Source organism: Mobula hypostoma, chromosome 25, assembly GCF_963921235.1.
Source record: "Mobula hypostoma chromosome 25, sMobHyp1.1, whole genome shotgun sequence".
Lineage (NCBI taxonomy): Eukaryota > Metazoa > Chordata > Chondrichthyes > Myliobatiformes > Myliobatidae > Mobula > Mobula hypostoma.
The window spans coordinates 29,618,006-29,639,653 of record NC_086121.1 but is presented as its reverse complement, the minus strand read 5'-3'; the positions used below and the strand labels follow the sequence as shown (position 1 = coordinate 29,639,653).

The 21,648-nt window shown below is 40.7% G+C and overlaps 1 protein-coding gene across 1 annotated transcript in view; it reads right to left on the bottom strand.

Annotated features, from left to right (window-relative positions):
• Nucleotides 1-399: 399 nt before the first annotated feature.
• The window catches only part of rcc2 (regulator of chromosome condensation 2), a 40,894-nt gene continuing 19,645 nt past the window's right edge, over nucleotides 400-21,648 (bottom strand). The window contains exons 7-12 of the mRNA XM_063033187.1: nucleotides 16,625-16,791; nucleotides 12,776-12,956; nucleotides 10,655-10,760; nucleotides 8,004-8,076; nucleotides 5,652-5,729; nucleotides 400-4,632 (exon numbers count right to left, since the gene is read on the bottom strand). Coding sequence (XP_062889257.1) covers nucleotides 4,528-4,632; nucleotides 5,652-5,729; nucleotides 8,004-8,076; nucleotides 10,655-10,760; nucleotides 12,776-12,956; nucleotides 16,625-16,791 — 710 coding nt within the window. The 3' untranslated portion in view covers nucleotides 400-4,527. The remainder of the gene's footprint in view (nucleotides 4,633-5,651; nucleotides 5,730-8,003; nucleotides 8,077-10,654; nucleotides 10,761-12,775; nucleotides 12,957-16,624; nucleotides 16,792-21,648) is intronic.

Below are 21,648 nucleotides of genomic sequence, written 5' to 3'. Positions count from 1 at the left end.
TCTGATGTCACATGCAATACAAACAATTAAAATATTTCCTATTAAAACACAGCAGACAAGTAAATGAACACATTCCTTTTCCAAAGCTGCAGAGATTGAAGTCAATGTTAGGTGAACACTCAAATGTTTGGATTCTCTTAATCCATTACAATTTCTGGGCCAATATTTCCAGTTGAGTCAGATCTTTAGGACAAAAGTACGTAAAACGTTCTTTAAATTTTAGATTTTAAAAAATCTTTTAACTTGGGAGCACACATTAACATATACTAGGTGTTTTCACTATACAATAAACTGGAAAAAGAAAGATGATTTATAATGAATTTATAATGAGTAATCCTTCCAAATTCTGCAGCTGTAAATAGATCAACCAAGTCAAGAACCAAATCCATAGTCTCACATAGTGGAAGGAAACACGAGGCAAAATTTATTCAATTTATTGCAGAAAATACAAAAGTAAAAAAAAGGAAAAAAGGTTTACAGCACTGAACAGGCAACTAATTTGCTACAAAATCACTTTCTAAACCTAATGATGCCAAGAAGCTAGTCACTATTAACCAGAATGAAAAGGAGATGCTCCCTCCCCACCCATCCATCTTACTAAACAAGCTGACAGTTCACCTCTACTTGGAAAATGTCAAAAATTTGCAAATATTCAATTTTATTCGTCGTTTTGAGATGACTGGGAAGCCATTAAACACAGTGGAATTCCCTAGGCACAATAGTAACACAATGAACAATTCAGAATTGTTCTCCTTTGGGGTAACAGCTGAAGGAGGACAAAAAAAATCAAGCCCCTATTCCCCCAACAATTCTTCCCCCCAAAAGCATTTTGTGCTGTTGTGAGGTTTAGTGAGAAGAGTTTGAACTACAATAGCTTCAAGTCTTGGTCAACATCTTTTCCAAAAGATATTTTTTTTTTTTTTTTAAAAAGATGAACTTATAACTTTACCTGAATATATGCTTTTCTAAATTTGGACAATTGAAATGGACAAGTGAGTCTTGTTTAAAGACCAGCTGGACTCCCAGTATCAAAATTTAAATGGACACGATCAGGTTGTACATATCTGGAGTGAGTAACTCAAACTTTTCTGTACAAGCACAAGGAATATTTATGTTCTGTAATAACAAGTACAGCTGATTACAGGCCATTTGGCATACAAGACACCGAACGGCATCAACAGCTTGCATTTACCCCAAGGAGAAACATTTAAGAAAACAGGTTCAAACTTCCCAAAGGACAACACTGTTATCTTGCACTAAGTCTAACTATGCTAATCATTTTATATCCAAATTCCAGCTAGCTCAGTATTTGAAAGATAGCAGCAATTCCAAAGTTAATGAAGTTACTTTATTTTTGAGATAGTCTGGTGGAATACCATGCAACACTTACAGAAAAGAGTGCATACTCACAGCTACTGGTGCAATACACTGTCTGTGCAACTTGCACCTGCAAAGTTCTGTGGTACATCTATACCCAATGCTATAAAGGCTGGACCTTTGAAACCAGAAGAAAAAGAAGAGTAAAAATTTGGGCCAACTTTTCATGTTTGCCATCTTGGATATTTAAACATTGGCTGTTTCAGGAAAACATGAATGCAATAGAATCACACAGGGTTATTAAGTCCCACTGCAGATAAAGGATCAATATTTTAAAAAAAACACATACTCCCCTTCACAGCACTATCAGCTTTTAGCATGGTGGCTTAGCAGGGTTTCACAATCCCAAGAGAGGGGACAATTAAAGTCAGACAGTCCAGCATGAAGGCGGACAAAGTAACTGATAAATTAAAACTGAGGAGGAAAAAGCATTAAATGTTAGGAGAACTTATTCACCATTTTACAAAACAGAATTTTGCTTCACTTCTTCAAAAGGCCAAAATCAGGAAACTTAAGATGTGCTTTTCTAAGATTTAAATATGCGATTGTTTGCACACAACTTCGACATTGGTGCAATTTTAAATTCTGACGTGGCAGCCAATTTTCAGTTTCTTTATAGAAAGGCTGCCCAGCTTGAAGCATCCCCAATGCTAAAGGTAAGACAAGACATGTCAACACTGCTAGCATTAAGATGCCTGCGCCACCTTTTGTCAGAGGCTGCATCATAAAAAGAGAAGTCACCACTGCTGACCCAGATATCATGAAGCAATAGCAACAGGAGTACAAAATTGTGAACAAGTTGTGGTTCTGCCAAACCACAATTGCTAAATATATTAGTCTGAATCCTTCATCTTACCAGCACTGTTTATGGAATGATATAACCAAATCATTAAGGTTCTTCCAGCACCTGGGCATCAGAAGACCAAATCAGTTTAAATTTTTCTTAATACATTTCAAGGCTTACATGATGAAAAACAGGGTAACTACTAATCATTATGAGTCTGTGGTGGCTGAACCAAGTGCTGAAGAGATCCTGTGCAGTAAATCCCATTTTTCTACTATTGCATCCTTCAAATAGAAAGCTTTATGTAGAATATTTTTTATCCTGTTCAAAGGCCACAAGAACCAGCTTTAAAGTCTCGCGGGCATAGTTTTGTTAAAGTAGAATCAGCCGCATGGTTTTCTGAATGACCCCAGCAAGAACCACACTTACTTGAGTGTGTAAAGATGGCCATGCTGTAACATCAATGTAGTGGCACCATTCAGAAACTGTCAATATTGCACACATTACAGCTACTCAGGCCACAAAGTAATGGAAGAGATGCCAAAGGAGGACAAGCATTGAAACTCTGGTAATTAACAGAGAAATGAGAAAAACATTTGAGTTTACTATATGAGGATCTGTTTGTTTGGTCTCATTCGTGCGGCACAGTTTAAATGAATGACAACTAATCCTAATGCCCTTGGTTTGTCAGGAGTAAGAACAAAATAATGAGGCTGCAGTATGCAGATTTTAACATGAAAAATTGGGACTAATGCTATAAGAAAAGTCAATATGTTTATCATACCCATCGTGTCCATATAAGCTTTGCCAATAAGGGGATAGGCTGTATTCAGAATATAAATACATTCTCAAAACAGCCTTTAGTTGGAGAAACTGTTCTACACCCAATAAAACACCTTTTGAAAAAAAATTGCTCCAATTCATTTTCTGAACACCAAAGATATCAGATAATGAACAATTGCTAAGCCATTGGTACTCAATGTAAATGGGACCCCCATTTCTTTATCTTGGCAGTTTCCTTCCATTATGTTCCTTGGGACCTTCCAATTCTTCCTGACGGTAGTGTCAATTTCACTCCAAACCCCTTCCCATCAGAAAAACAGCCAAAAAAATGGTTTAATCCCAAACATATACAAATGAGAGAGTTTTGAAGTCTCAAGACTGCAATGATTCCTAACAAAAAAGACCAAAACAGTGGAGATTTGGGCTGATAAAGTTAGTGCACAAAGATTTGACCTAGAGACCCACTAATCCCCTTGAAGGAGAAAAAAATGGGGGAATGGACTAGGGCTGAAAAAAAAATCACTACTATTAGCTTATCAGAAATAAAGAACTGTAACCAAACATGAAGCTTAATTAAGGTACGAGAAGAAAAGTTAACTTGGGTTTATGATAGGCAAATCACCAAAGTTCAGATCAATATATTGGCAATGAATTGGGAAACAGTAAGGCAGTTTTACACTGTGTGCTGTTGACAGGTATGTTGTGCACCTGCTATCAACAGCAATACAACATGACCCACAATCTCGTGGAAACAGAATTCCAAGTACAGCAGTCAAAAGCATGGAATGCAAACTTTTTTTCTTTAGACTCTTCAAAACACAGTTTATCAAAAGAGACTAAGCAGTTTGCAAAGTGACCAGGGGTCTTTGCTAAAGTACAACTCCTCCAAAAAAACTTCATGGGCAGAGCAGAAGTGCCTTTTTACACCGAATCTCAACATACTACCCATGTATCTCCTTGCCCTACCAAAATATACTGTTTGAAAACATGGATTGCCATATTTAGACTAAGGGAGTTGGTTGAACTATTGAAAAATTCCTGCACCCACCACAACTAACGAGGAATAAATTTAACAAACAACAAATATATCCATTGGCCATAACATTTAGCCAGCCCAGAAATAAAAGGTTAGAAGTTAAAACTTGCCAGTTTGATAAATTTAGCGCAGCTAATTGAAGGTCAGGGTTCCAAATGTTTCAGCTTGTTTACACCACTCTTACTGGCCAATTAAAAGAGCCAAACCTGGGTTTAAAAAAAAATACAAGGAGTTCCAATACATCAATAGGAATTAGCCTTAACCAAACAAATAGTAATGCAATGGCCAAAGAACACAAGTAAAATTAACTATCTGCGTGCATTGTTAAATCAGTTGCTCTGGAAACACTACATAGCTGCATTTGTAATTGTGATCGTGTAAGTACCACTAATATTTTTTATGAATTGGAAAATCTCTTTCTAAGATGTTGTCCATTGCCTGGCTCCCTGTTCAGTGTGGATTTTTTTTTATCTCATTGACCAGTGCACTGTAAACTTCAGCTGCCTTTGTTCAAGTGAAGCTTTCATGTGTGGCTGCTCAGGCTACATCAGATAATCCGTGGGTTATATTCAGGCAACTTCTTAATCCTCTCTTTTTCTGCTTCACTTTCATCTCTTGCTATCATCAGTGAATGAGCATGGCCCATAGCAACCTGCAGGAAGAAAAAGTAAATGAAAACGTGTTCCTGTAAAGTGCCACTGGGCACAAGGTGGTGACTGGCACAGATCTCCAGAAACAGTTATACTGCATCTTTTACCTCAGACTGCCCCAAAGACTCGTCAGTACTTCTGAGGGCAGTCACATAATGCAGGAAATGCTGCAGCCAATTGGCACACAGTAAGAACTCCAGATTACGCAATAATTAAAACAAAATAATTGTCAGAGGGATCTTTAAAAATCCCCTATTTTTCTCTGAAATAGCTCAAGGAGATTTATTTTTAAATTTTACGTAAATGCAGAAAACAAATAGGACCTGATTTGGAGTCTGATCAGAAAAATGGTACCCCACAATGCAACATCCCCTTTGTAATACAGGTGTCAGGGAACTATTTAGTTTCTGTGATAGGACTTGAGCCCACAACTTTCAGGACAGTGGTCAAGAGTGCCATCTACTGAACCATAATTAACCTATCAGAATACACATATGAATCAAATAACAGAATCAGAACAATACAGAAGGGGAACAAACCTTTTTGACCCACCTCTTCTCTGCAGACTCTGGATACCCATCTACAGTAACCCCTTTTGCCTTCATTACAGTTGTTGCTCCCCTCTACATAATTCACATTCAATTACCTGCTGAAAAATCTTTTAAGATAGTAACTGCATCTGCCTCTGCCACTTCCAGTGCCAGCTCGTTTTATGTGATCAGCACTGGGTGTGTGGAAAGACTTATCTTCACATCTCTACCCGACAGTCATGAGCTTTTTCCAAACAGGTGAAGATCAAATCCCTTTTTATGATGTCAGCAATACAGAAGCAAACATTTTCTAGAAGTCTGTGTGACAGGAGATGAACTTCTACCCTCACTGGAGCTTCTTTAGGAGGGAAAAGATTGCAGGCCCACCTCAGAAGATCCTACTCTTCACACCAGGCAGCATAGCTTAAATGATGTATCCTAATATTCCTGAAAGCTTAAAGACGAAAGCAAATACAAGTAGACTCTCTTACCTGCTCAATATAAACACCATCCAAGGTCTTTATCTCCTGTGCAGTAGTGGAGGATTTGGGTTTGTTGTCTCCATAGCCCTGCAACATTAGTTATGGTTTAAAATTATACTGAGACCATCACATGCAGCCCCACCAAGGAAGGGCACCTTACCAAACGATTTTGTTTATGAACAAGCTGCAAGGCACAAAAATTATCCGACGATAAAGTAAAATACCCTCTGCATATTAAAGTGGTTATTCTCATCAAACTTAACATCGATTGCCAAATTTAATGAAGAATCTTATCAAATTTTATTGACTTGAGTCGTGGCGGAAAGAAAGTATCTGGGTAGTATTTGGTTGTGGGCGGGCTGCTGGTGTAGAGGCATCAGCACTAGACTTCAAGGCAGATGGTCCTGAGTTCAAAGCCAGCCGGGTCCCAACCTGGGCAGCAGCAGTATCTGAACAGAAGAAAGGTCTGGCAATCTACTTCCGTATCTTGCCATGAAAACCCTACAGAACCTACAGTCCAGGAGGTCCCGAAGAGTCAGACTCGACTTTAACAACTGAACAACGAGAAAGAAGTATTTGGTTATAGCATCAATATCAGTTGCAACTGATTTAAATGGTATACTAAATTATACTCTTACCTTGGATACAAGTTTGAAAATCTAAGAACTGTCATGCTTTTCCAGACAGCTTCCACCAGATGTCTCCCAAAAAGCAACATCTGGAGGTTTCCAAACCTGCAATATCCTTCATTCTAATACAAGTCAACATAGCTTAACAATTAGCTTCTTCCTTTGCTGTCAACATAGCATTATTGCTCGGCTAATTTTTAAATTATCTCCATAAAATTCTTCAACCCATTCTAAAACCTTCTGGCTGTAGTGTCAAAAGTAAATTCAAAATTTACAAATAATACTGCACAATTGGACATGCTTGAGCAATGATTCACAAAACTGCTTCCTAATGTCAGGGAAACTTCCCTCATTTCATCTCCTGTTCCAGATTACCAACACTAAAATCTCACTGTTAACACTATGGAGACCAAGGCACTAAGGCAAGAGGCCAGGCAATGTGTCACACCAGCACTAGATGGTGTCGAGGGAGACAATCCCCCGGTTCTCTGCTCCCCACTCAGCCTCCCCTCCCAATATGCCCTCTATATATACACACACACAAATATAACTAGACAGCCTGAAGCAAGATGAGATTAGGAGAGAATCCCTTTTCTGTTAAGTCAAGCTGGGGCCTCACGCACTACTGTAGGACACTGATGCACTCAACTCACTAAAACCCATATATGCTCTTGCTTTATTCCTCCTTTCCCTGCACTAACTATCCTCTTATAAATGCAATTATTGATCCATACAGAAAACCCACATAGAAAATTCTCAACCATTCGAGCATTACAATTAGAATCATGGAATTCACAGATCAGAGCAATGTTTCCTCAGGAGCTTCAACAACAACCTAGCAAATGAACTCATTCTCAGGATATATGCTGCCAAACCAGCTGAGCGCTTTCTGTTTACAAATCATCTATCTCACTGCACTCCAAAACTGACAGTGGTCCACCCTTCATTCACTAACACTAAATATCCACAGTAGTACAAACTTTGGGCTGGGATCTTTCCTCCCAAGTTAAATGACCACTCAATCTGAAAGCTGTAGTCTGTCCGAACACCAGTGAGAACCATAAAAGTGCCAGCATTATTTATGACAATTACCTGAAATCCTAAAAGGAACATGCTCTAAAGAAGCATTTCCCTGTAAGTATCAGAATGTAAAGAATGCCAAAGACTTCGATTGAGCTCGCTGCAAACGTTTAGATTATACTGTAGCTTTGAATTAATATTTTCTATAAGAAATGAGAACATTTACACCAAACACTGCAATACTGACAATAGTAGTTTTACTCTAACACCATAAAGAGCAGAGAACAAATAAGCCTACAAATTGAGTCCCAGCTGAAACCCTGTGTCAAATCCAGACCCCCTACAGGAGAGAAGCTCACTGTCACTACAATCAGCTTCACCCTTAAGCTGGTGTATGTGGAAAGTGAAAAAACACATTGAACCAACAGATGTAAAGGCTCCATTAAACACCATGCTAATGTAACTTTCTCCTCTGAAAGTTTCCGTATCAATGAGACCTAAAGGCAAACTGGAAAGTGGATATACATATTTAAATCACCAATCTTATTTCATTTTCAATGAACATTTCTGACTCTTATTCTCACTCAGCTCACACCCAAGTTTTGGCAATTAGACTTTTCAAACAGAGGGCGACCAGATTCTTGTGGGGATGAGCTTGGAATGAAACTCAGTTTTTGAGCTGCAGTTATCTTCCTACCACCATGGGTCTTACCAGTTCTCCAAAAGTAGGCGATGGTCCCCAGCTGATTGTGCTCTCATCAGCTGCCACAATGATGCTGCTTTTCCTGAAAAAAATAACAGCAAAAGTCGTCCACACTATTGAAAATTGGCTGGCCATAGAATATTTTGTAGAAGTAATATTCGGGTCATATTCTGCATGGAGGTCAGTCACCAGTGATGTGCCTCAGGGATCTGTTCTGGGACCCTTACTCTTCTTGATTTTTATAAATGACCTGGATGAGGAAGTGGAGGGATGGGTTAGTAAGTTTGCTGATAACACAAAGGTTGGGGGTGTTGTGGATAGTGTGGAGGGCTGTCAAGTGATTCCAGCGGGACATCGATACGGATGCAAAACTGGGCTGAGAAGTGGCAGATGGAGTTCCACCCAGATAAGTGTGAAGTAGTTCATTTTGCTAGGTCAAATATGATGGTAGAATCTAGTATTAATGGTAAGACTCTTGACAGTGTGGAGGATCAGAGGGATCTTGGGGTCCGAGTCCATAGGACGCTCAAAGCAGCTGCACAGGTTGACTAAAACAACAGGAATTCTGCAGATGCTGGAAATTCAAGCAACACACATCAAAGTTGCTGGTGAACGCAGCAGGCCAGGCAGCATCTATAGGAAGAGGCGCAGTCGACGTTTCAGGCCGAGACCCTTCGTCAGGAAGGGTCTCGGCCTGAAACGTCGACTGCGCCTCTTCCTATAGATGCTGCCTGGCCTGCTGCCTTCACCAGCAACTTTGATGTGTGTTGCACAGGTTGACTCTGTGGTTAAGAAGGCATACGGTGTATTGCCCTTCATCAATCGTTGAATTGAATTTAGGAGCCGAGAGGTAATGTTGCAGCTATATAGGACCCTGGTCAGACCCCACTTGGAGTACTGTGCTCAGTTCTGGTCACCTCACCCTACAGGAAAAATGTGGAAACCACAGAAAGGGTGCAGAGGAGATTTACAAGGATGTTGCCTGGATTGGGGAGCATGCCTTATGAGAATAGGTTGAGTGAACTTGGCCTTTTCTCTTTGGAACGATGGAAGGATGAGAGGTGACCTGATAGAGGTGTATAAGGTGATGAGAGACATTGATCATGTGGATAGTCAGAGGCTTTTTCCCCAGGGCTGAAATAGCTGCCACAAGAAAGTACAGGTTTAAGGTGCTTGGGAGTAGGTACAGAGGAAATGTCAGGGGTAAGTTTTTAAAGCAGAATGGTGAGTGCGTGGAATGGGCAGCCGGGAATGGTGGTGGAGGTGGAGGTGGATACGATAGGGTCTTTTAAGAGACTCCTGGATAGGTACATAGAGCTCAGAAAAAGAGAGGGCTATGGGTAACCCTAGTAATTTCTAAGGTAGGGACATGCTTGGCACAACTTTGTGGGCCGAAGGGCCTGTACTGAGCTGTAGGTTTTCTATGTTTCTAAACAGACTGAAATCTGATGAAGCACAGCGAATGAAGTTTTTCCATTATACAGATGCTACTTGACCAAGCTCTGCCTTAACTGCTTGTCACATTCTGTTAGTGTAGCCATTTGGCCCACTGATTCTTTCACAGATCACAAGAGAAATCCCCTTCCTCACTCATTTCCCTGCAACCAAGTCTTGCCTGATAATTAACTACCCTCCATTTTCCTACCACTGACCCATACACGAGAGAACTTGCAAAGAGCCAGCACGTTTTTGGGAATTGAGAGGAAACGAGAACTCTCAGAGATGCAGATGGTCGTGAGAAAACAGGAGATCTCCTCCCAAGTAGCACCAGAGATCAGGATTGCACTCAGATCACTGAAGCTGAAAGGCAGTCGCTCCGCTGTGCCGTCCATTTGTTTTCTTCCCTTACTTTTTATTTTTGATTTGTCACAGCCTCATAAGCTGGAAATTTAATTTCTGCTTAACCTAGATAATGTGTGCATTTGTTCACCGTTTCCAGGACACTCATGGCCTTTATCTACCAACGGCCACTGAGGAGAAAATTTTCACTGAACACTCTTGTAGTATTGTAGATGCTCCAGACTCTGCGGGTATGATACACTTGAGGGTAGGGAACAGGGGAGGAGGGATGTTCTTAAAGATATATTCCAACTTTTCTTCCAGCAGATTGGCAACTCATGCAGAAGCTATCAATTATCTTCCCATTTCCTTCCCAAAGCCCATTTGTGTCTCTTCCCTTCCTGGATCTCTCCTGCTCCATCTCAGGGGATAACCAGCCATAAACATTCACTACAGAAGCACTCACTCCTGTAGTTAGTTGTCTTGACTATACTTCCTACCACCCTGCCTCCATTCCAGTTATTCAGTTCCTCCATCTTCATCATATTTTCTCCAATGTTACATTCCACATAGATACCTTGCAAAACCTCTCCCTTCTTCCTTAACCTTGGCTTCCCCTCTGCTACTGCGGACAGAGTACTTGGCTGCATTACACCCAATTTCCACGGCTCTGTTCTATCTCCTCTTGGATGGCGCAAGAACAGGGCTTCCTTGGGCCTGGCTTCCGAACCCATTAGCCTCCATATCCAACACTCAACTGCAACTTCCAGGTCACCAGCAAATAAATTATTTTACTCCAGGTGAGCAAGTCAAACACGAGAAGCTACAAATAAAGATCTACATTTCACTGATATATGGCTGAGCTGTAGCCATCTACTCACCCACTAGAAAGGCTTCGAACCTTCCACCCACACAGGTCCTGCACCACTTTGGGATACATTGTGCAATCCCGAGAGGTGTTGGTTGCACCCCAGAAGAACAAGCCACCTATAGGGAAAGAGAAAAGAAGTACTTACAAGCCAAGCAACACACACAAAATGCTGGTGGAACGTAGCAGGCCAGGCAGCATCTATAGGAAGAAGTCCAGCCGACGTTTTGGGTCGAAACCCTTCATCAGGACCAATGGAAAAAAGAGATAGAAAGGGATTTGAAAGTGAAAGAGGAGAGGGGGAGACCCGAGACCCGAAATGATAGGAGAAGACAGGAGAGGGAGGGATGAAGCCAAGAGCTGGGAAGTTGATTGGTAAAAGGGATACAAGGCTGGAGAAGGGGGAGTATCCTGGGATGGAAGGCCTTGGAAGAAAGAAGGGGGGAGGGGAGCACTAGAGGAAGATGGAGAACAGGCAAGGGGTTATTGTGAGAGGGAAAGAGAAGAAAAATAATAATAATAAATTAGGGATGGGGTAAGAAGGGATGGGGTTACAAGACTGTAGTGACCATTAACTAGGCAAATAAATTTATTACAAACGTAGATACAGTGCAGAACAGACTCTTCCAACTCTTCAAGAACACTGCCCAGCAACCCTAATTTAACGTTAGCTAATCACTCGACAACTGACGTTGGCCAATTAACCCACCAACTTGCATATCTTTAGACTGGGGGAGTAAAGTAGACCAGCCGGAGGAAACACACAGTCACACGGGAAGGAATGGAGAAACTTGCTTACACAGGAAGAACAAGAATTGAACTCAATGCCCTGAGTTGTAATCGCGATGCGCTAACTGCTGCACTACCATGATGCATGGGATGAGCTTCAAGTTAAATTGACATGGTATGTTTAACCAGTGTTGGCCCCAGAAATCACTGTTCTTTAAATGATGCTGCAGAATTATTCACAGCTACCAATTGCAACAAGAGGTGTTCCTTCATTGTCTCAATTGATCAATTATTCAAGAACGTAGTACTCCTTTTAATGCACTGAGGTGTCAATGTAATTTAGGATTGTTCAAAGTGAAGTGCAAGTAGCAGAATATTAATTCAGTCCCACCAACTGTTGGAGAGGGAAGAAAGAGTAAGTAACAAACTTTCCTACCCAACCTGACCAAAGTGCTGATCTCAAAGCCTGCGATTTTTAAATGCTGTGTCAGAACTTTATCACAATTGCTCAGTCTAAATTTGCTTTTATACAGGTCTACTTGCATTTGTTGGAACTTCTCAAAGCGCACCAAACCTCAAGAATCACTTTTGACCCGTCGTCTCTGGTATGTAGGCAAACATTGCAGCCAGTCACACACAGGGGTTAAAATTTAATATGCAGTGCTTAATTATGCACAGGAAGCTGACAGTAATGCCTCGACTGGATCGGATCTGCTAAAGAATGCAGCTTGTCACTCAGGCACCCTACACAAACTGATACAGCACACTAATGAACAGTACACAATGCCAAAGGACTGAACAGAACCAGATGCCCAAGTCTGCACCCTTAGGAAGAAAATAAAAATCCAAAACATATAGCCATCGTCACACTGAAAGCTTAACGTGTACAATCAGTATAACAAACACATCTTAACAGAAACAAAGCACAAAACCAATGCAGGCACAAGCATACATAGTATACGGTATATATACACACAGGTTAAAACACTAACACAGGGCTTACACATGTCTTCCAATATTGTCAAATACTAAAATGTACTATATTTCTCATTGGGCTGTGCTCACAAATACCTTAAGTCTGCAATAGAAGTGTAAGTTTTTATTTCATTTACAAATGGACACAAAACATTGTATTCAAAGAGTAATCACACAGGTCCAAAACTATTTTAAGAATATTAAGTCCCTTTTCACTTGTGGAAACTGAGTCACTCCATCTGAAAAACACATGGCGAGTTGCAGAAAAAGAAGAGGCCAACAGTATGATTAGACAACCACGGAGCAGCAAGCCTGCAGAGATGGTGTAGCAGAAATGGCCCCTGTGATATATTACATACAGAAGCAACAGACACTTTACAACTAGTCTACATTAAAAAAAACATTATTGAAGACAATGTAGATTACTAACCCATCTCACTGACTGCGAACGAACAGGTGTTTCCTGCGCAGATCTGTACAGCACCACGACCAGGGAAGTCAAACAATTTAACAAGGCGTGGGACCATCTCATCCTTCTGTTCAGAATGTCCAAGGCGACCGTATCCTCCAAAGCCCCAAGTGAACACCCTCTTCTGAGAATCAAGAGCAATCTAAGGAACGCACATCTTGATCAGTAAAAAAGGAACCATTCTTCGATTTCCACCCCCCACCACCACAAGTCTGCAGTAGCAGCTGCACAATTTGTTAATTCAAAGGATTACAGCAGAACAACCTTCAAAGACATGTGCACTGAGGACTGACAGGGGAGCAGCCAACCCGACTTCACAGCGGCAACGAGAAAAGGACAGGTGCCATCAACCACAGAAAAGGGCTATGGGAACTGTGATTAAAATTAGCACTTGGGATAGAACAGAGTAGCGACCAAAAAACACACTTAACATAAATACAAAACGCTGAGCAGACACAGCAGGTGTGTCAGCAGCTGGGAACAAAGGAAGAAAAGACTCCTTAATATTTCAGGAGCAACCCCTTGACCAGAAGTTACTCGGGGGGAAAAAGAAACAGCTACCCGCTGAATGAGTGCAAGGCAAGGCAGACAAGATTTTCTCACCCAAAATATCAAGGCTGGCCAACAAATCAGGAAACAGAAAGTAAAAAGAAATTCTCTTCAGGTAGATAAATGGTACAGGGCAGCCAAGGAATACATTCTCTGCTTGGTTATAGAGCATTAAGAGGTCAAGCATTCTGTGTCAATTTGATATCCACCCCTGCTTAGATTGTGATGAACTACTGGAACTGTAACAAGCCATGTGCACCCTCTTACCCCACCCAAAAAAAATGTTGCTAGCAAGTTGCAGGATTGAAAGAATGAATAGCAATACATGTTCGAGCCAGAATAGCTTGAAACTTGACTTGCTACTGTATTTGTTCATCTCTGAAGTAGCTCTACTCAATAGTGCATCCTGTAGTCAGGACAGCAATCCTGATGGAGTTGCCACAGATATTTAAAAAAGTTAAGGTGAGTATTGATCCTTTAGATTAGAACATGCCTCAGGAAATTAATAATGGAAAATAAAGCAATTGTGGATGAATTAAAAAGGCATAGTTGCATGAGACTTCAATATAAAAGATATGCAAGAACACTGGACAACAAGAGCAGAAGCAGTTACTTGGCCCCTCAATCCTACCCCAACATACAACTTGATCATGCTTGATTTTGACCCAGGCCTCATTTCCTATTCTGTGCCAGTTCTCCTTCGCCCTCAATTACCCAATCCTCTAAAATGTATGTATTTCCACTATCACAGAAGTAGCTATAAAATTAGGAATGCAGGGAGGCAGAGAGACAAACTCAGGAAAGTTGCAAGTCACCAAGGAAATGCTACTGAACAAATTGATAGGCTGTGAGCAGAGCTGTCCCCAAGTCAAAATGGAATTTTCCTTACTGATGCAAAGATTTTAATTTTCAAGAATTCCATGGATTGGGACAAGTACTAATTCAAAAGGGGAGACAAACGAGAAAACTGTAGGCCAGTTAGCAACATGTACTATAGAGAAACATTATAAGCTATTGTTAAAGACTTTGCATCTCGACATTTGGAAAACGTAGTCAGGCATAATCAACATGGTTTTGTGAAAGGAAAATAGTGTTTGACCAATTTAATGAAGTTAATTTAAGTAGTAATGGGAGAACAAATCGTTGTACTAGACTTAGATTTCCAAGGAGTACAGGACCAGGGAGGTACTACTGCAGTTGTACAAGGCCTTGGTGAGACCACACCTAGAGTTTTGTGTGCAGTTTTGGTCCCCTAATCTGAGGAAGGACATTCTTGCCATAGAGGGAGTACAAAGAAGGTTCACCAGATTGATTCCTGGGTTGGCAGGACTTTCATATGAGGAAAGACTGGATTGGCTAGGCTTATACTCTCTGGAATTTAGAAGATTGAGGGGGGATTGAAACGTATAAAATTCTAAAGGGATTGGACAGGCTAGATGCAGGAAGATTGTTCCCGATGTTGGGCAAGTCCAGAACGAGGGGTCACAGTTTGAGGATAAAGGGGAAGCCTTTTAGGACCGAGATGAGGAAAAACTTCTTCACACAGAGAGTGGTGAATCTGTGGAATTCTCTGCCACAGGAAAGAGTTGAGGCCAGTTCATTGGCTATATTTAAGAGGGAGTTAGGTAAGGCCCTTGTGGCTAAAGGGATCAGGGGGTATGGAGAGAAGGCAGGTACAGGGTTCTGAGTTGGATGATCAGCCATGATCATACTGAATGGCGGTGCAGGCTCAAAGGGCCGAATGGCCTACTCCTGCACCTATTTTCTATGTTTCTAAAAGGCATTTGATGAGGTCCTGCTTCAAAGAGGGCAAAAAAAAAAAAAAAAAGGCTCATGGTGTCAGAGGAAATCTTCTGACTTGGATACAAGATTGGCCGGTTGACAGGAAACATCAAGCAGCATAATCGGCTCTTTGCAGGCTGGCAAGATGTATTTAATGATATGCTATAGGGATAGGCATTAAAGCTTTTCACAATTTATATATCTAAAGATACTGTGCCTAAACTGGCTGACGACACACAAGTTAGAAAAAGTGAAGATAACAAGGAGGCTGCAAAAGGGACACAAGATAGTTTTCACGACTGGGCAGAGATCTGGAAAATGGAGCATAATTTTGGAAGTGAAAATGTGCCCTTTGGTTGGGAGAAAAAGATTATGTGCCATTTGGTTGGAAAAAAAGTGAGACTACAGATGTAGAGGGATCTAGTGATCCAGGTTTCAATCCTCAGGAAGTTGGTATGTAGGTGCAACAAGTAATTAAGAATGCTAACAATATTATTGAGAGGAAGCTTCACACAAAGTGTGAGATTATACTTCAGCTATATACAGTGCTTGCAAGACTACATTTGGGGTAATGTGTATAGTATTAGTCCCCCTACTTTATGACACAAGTGCATTAGAAACAGTGACAGTAAGTTTAAGTAGACCAATATCCAAAATGGGCAAGTCATCTTTGACTTATTTGGTTAGCATTCTGAAGAGTGAAAGGGGACTAGACTGAAACAAGATCCTGAGGGGACATTAGGGTCAATGTGGAGAGGACGTTTTTAAAATTGTGCAAGCATCTACACTAGGGCTCACTGAATAAAAATAAGAGCTTGCCCATTTAAAACAGTGGCAAAGTTCCCCCTTTCAGGGGTTGAGAGTTTTGGAAATAATTTTCCTCATAGGATCATTTTAAAGCAGGTTAAATATTTGCAAAATGAGGTGAAGTTTTCCATGGTAGATGGGAAATGGAGATGTGGTTACAATCAAATCGTCCATGATCTTATTAAATGGTGGAGCAAGCATGGCAGTGATCAAGTGGCCTATTCCTATCTTTATCTGTTCCACATATACTCTGGCAGTTAAGCACTTCTCATTTGCCAATATATGTCAGGAGAATATTAATATTCAGAATAACCTAATGTCTCCAGATCAAATCATAACCTCTTTTTTCTCTCCCTCCCCATGAATAGGGACTGAGTACAATACGGCAGAATACAAAAAATGGGTTAGCTGATTTTCACTGTATCCCTGAAGAAGAAAAAACAATGAATTTCAATCTACTTTGTTCTCGTCCAAAGGACAGAAATATTGCCTCAATCACAATTTCCCCTCAAATTATTTCCTTGGATTAAAACTGCAAGGGAGATTATACTGAGCAAGGAGTTTGTTGATAGGCTCCTCAAAGTGATGCCATTACTGGCAGAGAAAATAAGGTTCCAATGCAGCGGGCATACCCCACAGGTTTTATCACAAACATATATCATTCTCTCATACCGTATGGTTTGCTCCACAAGCCACTTCACGGACAACAACATTTGGCACTGGTAAAATTTGACCATCCTTGGTCTTCTCCAGAAAGATGGCCACCCGCCGTGGTACCACCTCGCAGTCAAACTCAATTCTCTGGGCCCGAGCAATGAATTTCCCATCAGAGTTGTGACCTATTTGAAAACATAAATTACAGCATTTTACACGAAGAAACAAGTCTTTATCTGTTCCACAGATCTTCCATCATCTCTGCCACATTTTGAGTAAAGATATTTCAAGAATTCACTTATGAATAATCTTTGGTACCAATGCCTCTAATTTTGTACACCAATGTGTGGGCACATTGAAGACCGCTCATTTTTATATCAACTTTCAATCGAAAGATCAACAAGTGAAGCTTTAAATGTTAGCCAAAAAAATGGATGAATTCTCCAAAATATTTCACAAGGACCTATCAGTACAAGATATCCAACACATTACTAACATGGAAAAGTACTTCAGGCCTAGAATAACTGGTCACATTTATTGTTTCTCCACATCCAATGGAAGACAAAAAAGACAGGCCGAACTCTGGAAAAAATATACTTAGGATAAGGATATAGGTAGACTTTCGTTATATTTAAAATACAGAACCGCTATCATTCATATTAAAGATTTCCTTTACATCGAAACATTATGAAGATGCTCACCACTTAGAATCACTAAAATATGGTGTAGGATGCAGACATTTTCCCCATTATGAAGAGAGAAACAAACAGAACCACAGTACAAGTCTGATTAAAACTAACAGAAAAGCCTCAGGGCTTTGTATCTTAACACAAAACATTTGTAACAAAATACATAACCTAATGGCACAAACAGACATTCACAAGTTCATAGTCAAAATATGTGTATGTAACCGTATTACCTTGACATTCATTTTCTTGTAAACATTTACATGGAAATAAAGCAATACACTAGATTTTACAAAAAATCTATATAAATAGACAAAGGCTGATAAATAATCAATCCAGGCAGAAAGCAAACTGCACAAATAAAGAAATAATACCAAGAATGAGTTACAAAGAGTCCTAGAAAGTGAGCCTGTAGGTCGTAGAATCAGTTCAGAGCAATTGGGATTGAAATTATTCACGCCGGTTCAGGAACCTCCTGCCTGAGGTTAGTAGCGAGCAGAGGGCATAACCTGGATGGTGAGAGGCTTTCCTGTGCCAGATCTCCATGCAGCACTTCCAGTGGTGGGGAGGGATTTGCCCATGATGGACTGAGCTGTGCCCACCACTTTCTGAAGCCTTTTCCGTTCCTGGACCTCGGTGTTTCCATACCAGGCTGTGATATAACCAGTTAGGATACTCCCCACTGTGTACCTATAGAACTTTGTAGAAATTTCTGGCAACACGCTGAATCTACTCAAACCTCTAAGAAAGTAGAGGCAATGTCATGCCTTCTTTGTGATGGCACCCATACACTGGTCCCAGGATAGATCCTTTGATACATTAGCGACAAGGAAATTAAAGCTATTTTGACTCTCTCCACCTCCATTCCCTTAATGAAGGCTGGCTCATGGACCTTGGGCTTCTTCCCCCTGCAGTCACACCGCTCAACCAGATTTTCAGACTCCCTCTACGATTTGGCCAACAGTGGTGTCATCAGCAAACTTAACTGGAGAAGTGCCTTCCAAACCGTATTGCACAGTAGTTCTATATTAATATAGAGAGTAGGATTTTGCTTTGGAACTTCTATGCTGCCCAAGAGGAAGAGTTAAGCAGCTTGGGTTTCTGTTTTAGAGAGTTTAGAACAATTAGGAGGTAATGCAATTGAAACAAATCTGGTGGGGGTGGGGGGCACGGAGGGTTCTGACAGGGCAGCTACTGAGAGGGTATTTTCTCACAGGAAAGCCTGAAACCAGATTAAATAGATTCAATACAAGGGGCTGCTCTTCAAAGACAGATGAGCAAGAAACTCTTCTTTGGAACTTGCAGGTTTTGAAACCCCAAGGCAGAGAAAGCTATGGAAGCAGAATGCTCCAGTATTTAAGGCCATGATTCATAGCTTTATGGAAAAGAGCAGGAAAGTGGGTGAAGGCTGTCAAACAGCCACAATCATATCCAGCGTTTGGATCTGAGGACTCTGCTTTGGTATGAAATGCTGTTGTTTGCATGATTTTTTTTTCCTCTTGTGCATCAAGTGTTGGTCTTTTTTTTAAATTGTGTTCTTTTGGGTTTCTTGCTTAGTGGCTACCTGTAAGCAAGTAAATCTCAAGATTGCATGATTTATACATTCTTTGGTGATAAATGAATCTTGAATCTTTATTGCCAATAGCCAATCACCAAAATATCTACTGACCAGTGCCCTTTAGTTCTTGCAAATGAGCCTATTTTGGACCAAATGCCGCTCTTCCTTGGATGCCATGGGCTTTTATTTTTACTGATCAGACTACCATGTGGATTTTTGTCAAAACACTACTAACTTACTGAACTTACAGTGTACAACACTAATCTATGGTACTTCAAAAAAAAAGTCCTAACTTATTAAGATTCATCTTGTCATATACAATTCTGCCCTCTGCAAAATAACTAAATTGTCCTAATTTTCTTTACGATAATTTTCTAATCAATGTTGAGCTGCTTGTTCAGAAATTTGCCCTTTACTTTCTGCCCAACCTCTCCGTAGGAGCCACGTACCTATTTTCCGTCTGGCTGTCTGTATTGTATTTCGTATTGCGCGTTTTACTATGGGTTATGGTCATTTGTAACATGGGTTTGGGCACGGGAGAAGTAAATGAACATAGTCACATGTTCACCCTTTGTGCCGTTTGTTTAGTTTAGTTCAGAGAAATACCGAGCAGAGGATGGATTTTTTTTTAATTGACTGCTTATTATGGTAGTTTTGCTATAGCTACTTTAATCTTAGTCTTTGCTGGTTTCATAATAAAGGATCGAACGTACTTTTTTCAGACTTGGATCTCAATTATTTGGAAGCACAAAACAGTGTTTATTCCATCACTCAGTTTCTCAGCAGTTTTGGTTTGCTCCCCCCCCCCACCCCCCAAATGCAGCTGACATACCCACTTCCTCCAAGTCACTTGGTCATATTTACCCTTCAGACAGAACCTACTACTCTGTTCACATTTTTTTGATGTTGCTTCCGCTTTTAATAGGTCAGGGTCTGAATGGACACAGTTGAGGGAGAATATGGAATAGGTTAGGACTTTACTCATTGGAGCGCAGGAGAATGAGAGGAAATTTGATAGGGGAGGGAACGTCGACTCAAGCCATGAGAGGCCTGTATCGGGCATTTTCATGCCTTACAAGGCGCAGATTGGAAGTCTGTGTGGGGCACCACTCCTCACACAGACTAGAGCAATGTGTGATTAAGTGCCTTGCTCAAGAGCACAAACACGCTGCCATAGCTGAGGCTCGAACTAGTGACCTTGAGGTAACTAGACGAACACCTTAACCACTTGGCCACATGCCCAACACAGATTTGATAGAGTTAATCAAGATTATGAGGGTATAGATAGGGTAAATGCAAGCCGGCTCTTACAACGTGGATTGGGCAAGATGAGAACTAGAGGTCACCGTTTAAGAAGCTGAAATATATTTAAGGGGAACTTCTTCACTCAGAGGGTGGTGCAAGTGTGGAGCAGAAGTGGTGGGTGCACATTCGATTGGAACACTTAAGAGACGCTTGTACAAGTACATGGATGGAAGGAATATGGAGAACTATAGTCCAGGTCAACGGGACGAGACAGAATAACAGTTCAGAATGAACTGGATGGGCTGAAAGGGCTGTATCTGTGCTGTAGTGCTCTAGGATTCCAATTCCGTGAACTAACAGGAAAAAATGACAAACGTCAGATACAAAATGACAGAGCATCAGTGCCGAAAAGTATACCACAGGGAAATGCCATTCAACCCACCTGAAGTGATGCTTTTCAAGGATATGCCATTATTTTGACTTTTCCCTCGTGACCCAACCCATGTTTATTTGTCAAGATCTACACTCCTAACAGGTTTTCTGGTCATCAACATAGTATCCATGGGATCCTGGCCACTGTACTTCCTATGTCACTGCAATGTTTGGAGAGATCAGTCCAGCCACAATTTTCCATCAAAAACAACATAGGAAGGGGAGAAAAATAACAGAAGGTATGTTCTCTAATTACACGAGAAAATCTGCCGATGCTGGAGATCCAAGCAAAAAAAAGACACACACACACACACAAAATGCTGGAGGAACTCAGCAGGCCAGGCAGCATCTATGGAAAAAAAAAAGAGCACTGTTGACGTTTTGGGCCGAAACCCTTCAGTCCTGCCAAATGTACTGGCAGACATCTACACCCTCTCATTTACATTACAAATTTCAGGAATACAATAAATACAGGATAGAAAAAATTATTTAAAAGGACTAGGAGGAGAGGCTAAAGGAAGCAAGTGATAACCATTAACACCAAGCTGAAATCCAGCAAATCCTGTTCCGTCTCATTAAACTACAGCTTAAGAAAAGCCATATTCACACAAGGAAATTAAACATGAACATCAGCTAATGCCTTTCAATGCCTTAATCTGCCATTGATCATAAACGAAGCACTCACTAAAAGCAATAATGATTTCTTTGTAAGTTTTTGAATCCAGGCAAGTTCCTGAATCCAGGCAAGTTCCTCACTTTATCAGGGATAACATTCAGTCCACTGTATAATTGGAATCTGCGCTATATTTCACGTTGAAAACTTAGTGCACCACCACACTCTTGGAAGTGAGGCAGACTTGTATTTGTGGCACATTGCACATCCGTTCCTAAGCGTCCCAAACTGTTTTGAAATACAGTCACTGTTGTAATGCAGAAATATCAAAAAGGAATTAAGACCAGCCAAGAAAGCATCCATAGAGAAAGAAACAAAGCTAGCATTTAACGCCACACTATCATCAAAACAGCTTTCCTGGTTTGGATGAAGGATTATTGATCTGAAGTTCCACTTCACTGTCCATAAATACTTCATGACCACCAAGATTTATTTTACATTTGTTTCA